Source organism: Diadema antillarum, unplaced genomic scaffold (genome assembly GCF_040938485.1).
Source record: "Diadema antillarum isolate AM-2024a unplaced genomic scaffold, OU_Dant_1.0 seq00002064_RagTag, whole genome shotgun sequence".
Taxonomy (NCBI): Eukaryota; Metazoa; Echinodermata; class Echinoidea; order Diadematoida; family Diadematidae; genus Diadema; species Diadema antillarum.
The window spans coordinates 255,888-268,031 of NW_027272711.1; the positions used below are offsets into that span (position 1 = coordinate 255,888).

The following is a 12,144-nucleotide window of genomic DNA, read 5'->3' on the forward strand; positions in this document are numbered from 1 at the left end:
CTGAAGGCAGGTACACATACGTGTATCTACTATAGTATTCACATCGCAAACGTTTCATACACATGAATAGAGGGTGACAGTAAACTGGCAGCTGCAAGAGCAATTTGAAGGTGTACATGTATACATATGAAGTGTACTTACTGGAAACAAAATGAAACATGTACAAAATATATAAACTTCATCAACAGTCCAAACAGCAGAGAATGTTTTGAAGGTGTACATATGCCCTTAAATACTTTGAAGGCAAGTACAATGTATCTATTGGTCACACTGCCAATGTTTCAAACACATGAACTGGCAGCTGCATCAACAATTCAGAAGTGTACATACTACATATGAAGCAGGGGCGGATCCAGGAATTCCGTAAAGAGGGGACGCGTTTACAAAATTAAAGGGGGGTGCATGCACCCCTCCCCCCATTTTTTTCTTTTAATTTCTTTTGTTTAAACAAAAAATAAAGGGAGGCGTGCGCCAGTTGCGGTCCTAACTGGATCCGCCAATGTATGAAGTACACTTACTGGAAACTAAACAGATAAAAAATTTAAAGGTAGGGGATACCTTTTACAGACCTCCCAAAATGCAGCAAAACATTAAATATGAACCTCAGGGGACTTGTTTAGGTAACTGCTGAGAAATTTTGAAGTCAACAGTTATCTACAATTTGAATAATGCACAAAACTCAACTACTCAGTAGTTCTGTGTGTCAGCCACACTTAAGCCTTTTTGTTGCAGTCTTCTGTATTTTTTTATCTATAAACACAAATCTAAAAGTATAAGAGCTGATGTAATAGCATATAGAGTGTGTGGCAAGAATGTATATATATACAAATGTTTGTAAGTTTTGATGAACTTTCTTCACAAAATATACATGATGGACACACATGCAGTGCATGGGTCTGCAAAGGTAGCCTAGTAATGTACTGGAATTTACGGTGAGCCCCGAAAAGAATTCAATTCAAAATCTAACGATCAATAAAAATGTACTAAATGTTACCTTCCACTTCCAATACTTTATGGGAGTTTCTAAAATGATACTCTCTTCAACATACCACTGTATTTATACAACTCTTCATTTAAGGCATGCAAATGGGATTCCCTACCTTTAAAGTAACTTTAAAACATCAATATTACTGGAAATAGAAGCAGACAGATTAGATTTGGCCTTATAGCATCTTGAAAAACATCTATGTGAAGAAATCTTTCATTCCCAACTTTAGCATTGACTGTATATAATCTTATCTGAAATGTCAAAAGGCAAACTAATCATCCCAACATCTCTGTCAACTGAATACACATGTATCAGTACATGTACACAAGCAGTATCATACACATTTAAAATATCTGTGTGTCACTCTCTTCATGGTTATGACTGAGTGAATGATACAAATGTGTATTCGAACCCCTTACCAGTAACAACACTCGACAACCCTGGGGTAGACTACAGGCCAACATGAAACCCCCCAGGTGTTATAAAAATCTGCTCATCTTACCTTTCACAAGGTCCACAATTTTTCTTTATAGGTATCTAATAAGAGCATGCCCGTTCAATGCGAACATGTTCAAAATTTTGGTTGATTTGGAAGAAGTACTAATGTAATGCATCATCTATCTAACTGTTGTGTCAAAATCTTCATCTTCCTTTTAATATCCCTTCTTGACCGTTCAATTCCTTTTGGTGACATACCTTGTGTATCTTCCTGATCGAACAGAATTCTTATATCTTTGAAACCTCTTCTGAAATGGGTCACAACCAAAATATTAGCAATAAAACATGCATACATGTACTAACTAAACCTCTTATAGTGCTTCAGTGATGATGTACAAATTAAATTCATACCTTCAGCAACAAGACATGCCCCTGTCGAGTAATGGCTGTACGTCCAGATACTACTTCATACTGTACAATGTACTTGCTTCCATAACATTTATCAAGAATATCATGAAGGATAATATTTAGTTTAATCAGGGCTCATAATTCTGCCATCTGTACAAACTCCAAAGTAATTTAAATGCACATAATTTAACATATACAATCTTGCATAGTTCCACACATTGATGTATCTGTAATGGTCGAACTTCACATTTACTACAACAACCGTGCTTTTCAAAGAATATACATGTACATCCTCTTTACTAAAAATGTTACCATAAAGATGAATGAAGTTGATATACAGTAACATACTGTAATATGTTACAATTGTATATCAACTTCATTCTTCCTATTGTATCATATCACATATTTAGCACCTTTCTGAGGTAGGTTATCATGATCACATACTGCTCTAGGTTTTTCAATGAAATGAAAAAGTTGACAGGTGTACTAATCAGTTGTTTCTATTCTTGTGAGGAAGTCACTCAGCGCTTGCAAAACAGCAGTGCTCTCCTTGATAAAAATCTGTCAGAGATTGAATGGTACGTGTGCATCCAAGAAAACAAAATACACTATAGAACTGACAGTGTAGATCTTCTCGTTTATGTCATGCAGATTTTCCTGGAGGCCACAGAGAAGAGAATCACCTTAAATATGCATGTTCCATCGGTGTGATGTCAGGTACTGGGGATACCTACATATACAATGTGACACAAATAGAGAAAATTAATCATAGATGATATTATAAACCATTATTCACAATAACATGTCCGAAAACATTATGTTGGAGTAAACCCCAATTCAAGCAGAGAGAAACTACAGACATGCACTGTACTATGGTAAACATATGAAGAGTCTGTTCGCAAAAACCGATAAGTCCATTTTTGAAGATTTTCAAGTACGGTCTCTGTCATAAAGTACAAAATAACACCTTTTAAATGAGATATTGGTCACTAAATATAAAAGGGCATTTTTGAAGTTATGGTCAAAAGAAGCAAAAATTTTCTTAGTATTCTCTTTATTTTTCCTGACCTTTAATCGCAAATATCTCCATTTGGCAAATATGGACTTATCGGTTTTTGCGAACAAACTCTTCATATTATTCTGAGAATAATTGCATTCATTCAGACATCCTCGTAAACTTTATTGTTACAAATTGTAGATGCGGAATACTAATAATACATCTCTATATTTACTGACAACCTGTATACCAACTTGAAAAATTCAAATAGCCTGGTACTCTATTAGTGTTAACATTGCAGCCGGGTCAACTCTTAAACATGTCATGAAAATTATGTTTACATCAAATACTAGAATCGCTCTTGTGCCTTCTTTCTCCATGCGAAAGAAAAAAACTAATAATAATAATAATATTGAATCTATACTGTTCTTGTTTGTATTAAGTGATGAGTAGGTGCCTAAATCATATAATAATTAACTACTAAGAGATGAAGACTAAGACCCTGTTTATTATAGACAGCATACACATTGTACACTGTACAATTTTTGTGAATAAGTTGTAAATTCAAATTTACAAATTGCCATCGCCACATACAATTGTAGGGCTACCGCCACCGGCCTACACTGACTCACTGTACACTGGACACAAAGCCATCAGAAATACATACACCCTGGGAGACACTCCCCTTGCATCTGTATCAGATCTCCGGTATCTAGGGTTCACTTTTTCATCCAACCTATCCTGGCAAAGTCACATCAACAACATCACATCCCGGGCCAATCGGATGCTAGGACTAGTCAGCAGAAACCTACGAAAGACCTCGCAAAGGATCCGCCAACAAGCATACTTCTCCCTAGTGAGACCACACCTAGAATACTGCAGCTCAGTCTGGAACCCACATACAAACAAACACATTTCCCAAATAGAAGCCATCCAAAGGCGAGCAGCACGATTCACCCTCCAGAGGTATTACCGTCCAGACAGTGTCTCTGCCATGATTGAACAACTTAAATGGGAAAGTCTGGAGAGGAGAAGAAATGCTGCTAGCCTCTTCCTCATGTACAAGATTCAGCACAACATGGCAGCCATCAATGCACAGCACTACACATCACCCATGATTGTTAGCAACACACGACAGTACCATCCAAACAAGTTGCTGGCAATTCCTACCCGAACCCAACTCTATCGGAACTCATTTTTTCCACGTACAGTAACTGCTTGGAATGGGCTTCCTAAAAACGCCCTTGAAGCCACTTCATTGGAGGCCTTTAATAGGGGGGAGCTCTTCCACTCAGCATCTAGACTCGCACCATATATTTTTAATGCACCAACAAGCATGCACTGCAAATGAGCACCTAAGTTCAACTCCTTAGCACTACATCCTGACTTATGGATCCTGCTGAGTATCTTCGTAGAAGTAGAAGTCTGAAGTGTACACAACACACGATATCACGAAGTTCCAATTGAGCGAATGAACAACGCTAATTTCAATATATGGGACTGACCCTGCACCTCCGCAGAGATCGTTAACGGTGCATTTACGGTCCGAAAAAGTCCCCTTCCGCACTAGATGCGATCACGTGACCTTCCGGAGGACTAGAATACATTATTTGGCCTCTAAGAATGCAATCTTCAGGCCTAATTTTTAACAAGTTATGCTTCTAGGGCACCGTCGATCTTGGTATCTGCGTAAAGCACGAAGTATTGCCGACCTGATGAACAAAAAGTCACATCAATCCCCTTTTTAGATGGGTCAGCAGCCAGCTATAAACACGGGAATGTTTTGAAAGAGGAAAAATACTATGTCAACTTCGAGATACTATTTAAACGGCAAAAAAATACTCATTTTGAACCGGAAAAAATAGCATGTCGATCACAAGAAGTCAGACATCAAACTTACCCCACAACATCGCTGTTGAAAAGCGTTGTAAAACATACGTTAATCATTCAGCAAGTCAGGCGTAGATTCAATTCTCGATGTAGTATGCATGTAACGGCACGAGCGTGCATGTGAGTGAGGCCGAGACGAGGACCGTCGACTGCTAGCTCGCCTCGCGTCACTTCCGTAGCGCGCTAAATCTAGGTACTGCATAGCCAGCCGGCCAGCTGGCCGGCCACTCACCTCAGCTCAGTGCTAAGTGCCATGGCACTGTGACTCCTCTCAGACTGGCGCCACCTTTTGGCCGAGAAAAAAGAGGAACGTATTTTTTTTTTATCGGAGTGAAATGGATTTATCAGAGTGAAATGGTTTTAGCGCAGTGAAATGGTTTCGTCTGAGTGATATGGTACGCCAAAGTGAAATGTATTTTTGTGAAGAGTGAAATGAATTTGTATTTAAAAGTGAAATGTATTTTTGTGAAAAGTGAAATGAATCTTTATGTAAAAGTGAAATGTATTTTTGTGAAAAGTGAAATGAATCTTTATGTAAAAGTGAAATGTATTATTGTGAAAAGTGAAATGAATTTTAATTCAAAAGTGAAATGTATTTTTGTGAAAAGTGAGATGAAGTTTAATTTAAAAGTGAAATGTATTATTGTGAAAAGTGAAATGTATTTTTATAAAAAGTAAAATCAATGTTTGTGAGTGAAATGTATTTGTTAAAAGTGAAATGAATATTGGCTGGAGTGAAATGAATTTTGTATTGTTTCCTTAATGGCGTTCCATAGGGCGCAATACCTTTGATGACGGTGGAGCAGGGAGCGGAGCTTTTCTTGAGTACTACTACTGTAGGCCTACTGACTGTCGTAGGTAGTGGCCCACCACACCAGTCCTGGCGGATACTACTAGTACTACAAGTATATAGCAGTAAGTGAAATACTAGTTATAGTTCGTGTAATGTAGCCAAGATTGCCGTAATAGTATCGTCTGGTTCCTCTCTATTCAAACTTGTGAAAATAAAGTCGAGCATTTAACCGAGATGCGTGTGCGTGGTCCCACCTGTAGCTTTATGTGTTGGACGTTACGGTTGCTCCGGTACTATATTCCATGCATTCAGTAATTTAATAGTTAATAGACCTCTACTATTCAGAAATGCAAGAATGCAGCTGTAGCGTAGAAAGCGCATAATCATTTAGATCATGCAAGTATGGTCGACGGTGAAGCTGGCCTTTATATAGGTTTACTTTTATATTCTCATAAGTGAATTATTATATAAAGTCATATTAATGGTCAAGCTAGCATGGGTATACATACTAGTTAATACGGTATTCTAATAACTATAGTAGCTAGCCTTTATAAAGGTTTAACACTTTCATGTTCTCATTTGATAAAAAGATTAAAGTAATGAAATCATGAAATGAATAGACTGCAGAGTTGACTCTCTGAAGGCACCTGACTGTCCTGACATTACAATTTAATATAATTTCAGACTTAGAAATAAGTTTTATAATGATATTCAATGGATGTTGTATACCGGTACATTTCTACCATTACAGGTACCGTCCTGTTACAAAGTATGGTATCTCAATGCATTCAAGTTATTTGTATCCCTTTTCTTGCTCAGGTGGAGAAAAAACACTGCTGTACTACAGATATGACCAATGATGTTTGGCATTATTGGGAAAGCTCCTTCAGCATTTGGACCGATTAAAAATGGGCATTGGAATTACAGTGAGCTCCATTCAGCATTCCGTTGCCTTCACTCAGTCAGTGCCAAACAAACTCTGATCAGGAAGCCGCCTTACCTTAGTGAGCCTCAAGAGAAGAAACTTCTGACTTGGTGTCAGCACCAGGTGCGTGACATGATGAGTGAATCCAGTGGGCCATCTTCATCGTTGTCTCCATGGCAACAAGGATTTTACCGATACTTTCTCCCAATGCAGACCCGTGTTGTGGACACTGACTGGTTTGGTCACATCAACAATGCTGTGTATTACTCTTATTTTGACACCATCATCAACCATTACATCTTCAGGCGATGCAAACTTGGCGCTCCCAATCAAGAAAGTCAGTCTCCCAACATCCTTGGGTTTATGGTCAGTACAAAGTGTACCTACAAACAACCTCTAAACTATCCAGAGGCTATTCTAGCAGGCTTGGCAGTCACCAAGATGGGTAACTCCAGTGTGACGTACACGGTAGGTGTGTTCGCTGAGAATACGGGGCAGGGAGAGATGACTGCTGAACCTGACAAGGAGCCATCAATACGTGGTAATATAATGGAATCCAGTGAGGTGGCTCACTTTGGAAGCCACCAAGACATAGCGAGTGCTGTCGGTCAGTGCGTCCATGTCTTCGTTGACCTCAAGGGAGACCAGCGTCCAGTAAGCATCCCACATGCAGCAAGACACCACTTTCAGAAGATACTAGTTCCTTTTGATTCAGATATAAGTAAATTGTAACATACTCTGTTGCTGGGCAACAGTAAAGTAGAGAAGAGATGTATCCTTTTTCATTGTAATTCCATGCTGCATTCATACAAGACTAATTGCTATGAATTAAGACTACTTACATGTAGTTGTTTTCAGTTTGCATGCTGCCACTCAGAAAATGCTATCTTATACAGTGGAATTATAATAAAAATTTAATTCCTTTCCAGCCAAATAACATTTTCTTGAACATTGTTAGTAGATATCAGCAACCATTTCCTCTTTTTCCAAGTTTTATCTTTAATACAATAGTGCATTTACCAGACTGCAAATTGCTCAAAGATAGACGGCATGGAGAAGGTAGTAAGTGAAGAAGTGTGAGAATAATTGATCAATTAGAAAGTAACAGTAATGCAGTAACTGACAGAAACTGAATTACACTGTAGAGTTTATTAAAAAAAAGTCAGGAGAAAATAAAAGCTTTATACATGACAATTTCCTTTAATAAACTACACAGTGTATTGATAGAAGTGAGATCAATAAACAGTAGGCTAAGACTGGATAGAGAAAATGTTCCATAAGGAGATGAAAAAAAAAAAGAGCAATAATGTGTCCAATAACAGTGATGCAGCAGAGGGGAGAACAACGTCATATCATGAGTCCGGCCTGCTTTTCACTGGAGTGTAATCACTTCGTTTCTGTATCTCATTGAAAATCAGCTTACTAAAATCTGTCATTTAGCATTATCTTTCTATGTTACTTAGTGGTGTTGTTTTTGCCTTGCTCCTGATGGCTGTCGCAGGCATTATGTTTCTTTTTTGGCTGTCTGCTGGTCCATCCCACACAGATGTTCAGTAGAGTGATTTGATAAGAACCGTCTGGTTAACTTCCTTTGTACTTGGCTTAAGTATCTTTATCTATTATTGCTATTTTTTGTTGTTGATAAGGTGAAGATGCACTGGTTAGATGTTGGGCAAAATCTTTCAAGGATAAAGGTAAGAAGTCACTCAACTCGGGCTAAAAATTGTTTTTTCAGCTGCTCCTTTAATGACAAATCCACTGCTTAGTTTGATATTAAGGAGGGTAGAAATTATAGTCGACAATTATTTACATTATGACAGCTTTGAAAGGTTATAAGGTCGAGGTCAAATGTTGCTCCACTTATGCCTAACAACATAACCTCTAGCCATTTCCTCAACAGGAAATATCCAGTGGTACACATAGTATGATTTGGCATGAGTTATTACATTTTAACCCTAACTAGGCCGGGCTATTTAGGTAGATCATAGAGCCGGGGGGGGCCTCCCAGGCCCCCCCCCCCCCCTCCAGATCTCGGCCGTCGACCGCGCGATCACGACAAAAATTTGCACACACATTGCCTATGACGTAATCTAAAGTACCACGAAGTTAAATCTAAAAAAAATTATCATTTTTGCTTAATTATGCTAATTTATGCATAATGATGCATGAAATCAGACAAATTGGTATAAATCACTAAATAAAGCTCGAAATGGGCACATTTTTTGTGTAAATATTCTTTTTAGTGTCCTGAGCAAATACATGAGAAAAAAATTGTGCCATCTGAAAAAATTTCTTATGTATTTTATTGTTTTTTGAATTTCTTATGTTTTTCTTTGTTTTTTCGACTTTGTTTTTTCTTGTCCGCGACATTGTTCCAAACAAGAAAATATGTTATTGATTGATTTTTATCAAAAAAAAACCCCAAAATAATCATGCTTTCGTGAAATTTGCCTGTAAGCACAGTTTGCATTGAAATTGTACACAAATTCACGTTTTTGAGCAATTTTTGGTCTGAATCGCGCGCCCGGGCATCGCAAATTTGATGTCAAAAGATGCGGGAGACTCGAAAGAAAAAAGTCATGAAACGTCGCGGCGTTAGCTTTTCGTGTTAGCGATACATCGCGCGAAACGTCGAGGGGGGGGGGGGCCTCGTTGTATATGGTTGGCACTCGAACACAAATAGTACAGTGGAAGAAGTAGATAGATATATAATTTTGTGATGTATGAATATGTATGTGTGTGTGTGTGTGTGTGTTTTACCCGTCCGTGGGTCAGGGTGGGACTAAAAGAAGTATGTCGTGTGTGCAGAGAGTCAAGTTCAGGCGGTATAAATGAAATGCTGATCTTTTTACCTCGTCGATCGAGCTGGTACTTTATTCTTCACAGACGGAAGTCAATTTTACAATGCACCTTTACATGTATTACAATAATCGTGGACAACCACTTCTTCTTGCACACATACTATCGATATCAATGTCATCAAAATACACTGTATTAGTATAATATCGAATGCGGATACAAGATAATGCTTTATTCACTATTGTTACAAATTTGTAATATATCATGTACAAGTGATGTAGTTATTGCTTTTCTTATTGGATGATTTCTTATTTGATATTCATTTATGACCACATACTTAAGGTAACAACGTTATATCTTATATCGATAACACGTACTCAATTAGCCACGATTTGTTCTTAAACACAAATGATTTATCATGTGTACATGTAATGAAGATATGAAAAATGAAATATCATTTTTTATAGATTATCCTACATGCGAGTAAGACTCAATCTGAATAATAACAGATAGCTACGCTGACTTCAAAAACTAACAAAATGCTACAATTACCTGATAACTGTCTTACAAAGAGAGAGAGAGGGTGGGGGTAAGGGAGAGAGAAATAGAAAAAAAATGTTAAAGAAGGGACCTACATAAATTATGGAGTGACAAAAATGACAATGTACGAGAATAAGAGAATAAGAAAACCGAAACAACCATGGTCAAGAATTATTAAGTATACAATTATCTGAACAGAAGCATACGGAATGTCGGCATTTTTTGTCCTCGATCACGTGACTTCCGCTATCGAAACGAAATACATTTCATCAGCAGTATCTATTTACGCAACAGAACGTGATTATAATAAGACCGTAATAATTGTCACTCATTTGCGACAGCTAAATAGACACTCACTTATCGTCATCACATTTTTCACGAATAAGTGCCTCTTATAAAAAAAAAATCAAAAGATACACCCGAAAAACAATTGTATAGGCCTACATTTTTTAACTGTTTACAATAATAACAATATTTATTTTCTATTTTGACATTCATGGATGCCTATAAAACATAGACCAATGCAAAGAGCCAGGTCGTATACCCAATGTTAACACTTCCTAGTTGGTTAAAGCGGTCTTTCTCTCACCACCTCTTATTGGATAGACATGTACTTATTATTTTCAAAGTGATACATTGGTAAGCTTCCCCACGCAGGGTAACAGTTCAAGGAGTTCATGTTCAAACAAAGAATGAAACTTGCCTAGACCAGCTGATCAGAATGGCCCTCCAATTATAACTTGGGGAAGCATTAATTCATTTTTTTTAACGCATTGAATGCATTGACAAACCTTTTTTTTTCTAATCATTACCGCCAAATGTTAGGATTTACTGAACATTTTTATTGCTGCCAGGTGGATGAGCAGGCAAGCACCATTTATAAGGACTAAGTGAATATAATCACATCACAGATGTTTAAGATAAAGATGCTTTTCAGGATGAACCCCTGGAAGGAATGAGAACGATGATGGCGCTACACACTTCTGCGCCACGGCCAAGATGTAGTAAATCATGAATAGTTGTAACAGTACAGTTTTGGTTCGCGCTGTATCACTATACCCTGAGCGATGAATACAGCATAAATAGCAGTTCAACTATGAAATGACAGAATATCGTAGATCATCGTATATTGATCAGTGTCCCCTCCTCACAGTAAACACATTTATGTTACCAGAGTATTTTTTTTCTTTTCGATTCTTTCAGCTATTTAGTGCGAGGGCATGTGTCTCTGTTTGTGTGGTGTTTGTTAGCTTACTTACTACCTCATTAATTCATTGTTTCGAGATATTTTGACAGGAAAAACAAGATCAGCAAGAAAATTCTGCTTCAAAAATCAAAAGAAACTGATCATGATTAAAAGAGTAGCGTTCAACTGGAATCGGTGAGTATAATTTTGAAATAAGGTTAAAATTTCAAGAGAGCAATGCAAATTACGTAGTATACAAACTTACCTAAAATATTTTCTTAATCATGGCATATTATGTACGTTATTGACCGTCATTACAAGATCAAACTCCAAAACTCTTCTGGCGACTTACAGCTGATTATTTGTGAAATGAAAAAAAAACCCAAATAAACAAACAAACAAACAAACAAACAAAGCCGAGAATGTTAGATTTCCTAATCACTATTCACGCCGCAAGGCTTCACATGCACAGGAGCCGCGGAATCAACGGTGTGTGTGTGTGGGGGGGGGGGGGGGAGGGGGGGGGGCTGTAGCAAATAGCACTCATAACATTTACCTATCACTTGGGACTCTTGTGGAGAAGACTTATAAAGATTATTTAAATACGAGGGTTCCTCCCCCTCGGGGGTTATACATGATAAATAGGGAGAACATTCCATATATCAAATTCATTATGTCGCTAAGGATTTGTGAGCCAACAAAACCCTTGGGTTACTTAGGTTTGAATGCTATTGCAGGTACGGGCTGGATATGAATGAGTATGATTTTATATTGTGATCAATATAGTACATGTGACTTATCAGTAATAGCATAAAAACGTATTGTAGAACGGCCAATATGTCAGATCAACAGATCGGTTTTTTTTTGTATCAATGCATGGCCGGCGGAACCGTGGGGGCTGTGGGGGCTTGGGCCCCCACACTTTTTTTTTCTTTTTTGTTTGTTTGTTTGTTTGTTTTTTTGCTTGTTAGCTCATGAAACCCGGAAGTGGGCCCCCACACTTTTGAAAACGCTCCGCCGGCCCTGTAATGGATTCCATATCATCAAATCGTAGACACAATATATCTGAATCACCGATATAAATGCAAATCTTATACAAGTGCCAAGTTTGTCAGCACTTGGAACCTATCTCTGAAGGCTTATATCACTTGAGGGTGAAAACTGGTATAACGTCATTGAT

The 12,144-nt window shown here is 37.8% G+C and overlaps 1 protein-coding gene across 1 annotated transcript; it reads left to right on the forward strand.

Moving 5' to 3' along the window:
* Window positions 1-5,580: 5,580 nt before the first annotated feature.
* On the forward strand, window positions 5,581-8,399 carry LOC139713787 (uncharacterized). The gene is made up of 2 exons (XM_071625489.1): window positions 5,581-5,636; window positions 6,334-8,399. Exon 2 carries the CDS (start codon window positions 6,371-6,373, stop codon window positions 7,169-7,171), a length of 801 nt encoding a protein of 266 aa, XP_071481590.1. The 5' UTR covers window positions 5,581-5,636; window positions 6,334-6,370; the 3' UTR covers window positions 7,172-8,399.
* Window positions 8,400-12,144: the final 3,745 nt, after the last annotated feature.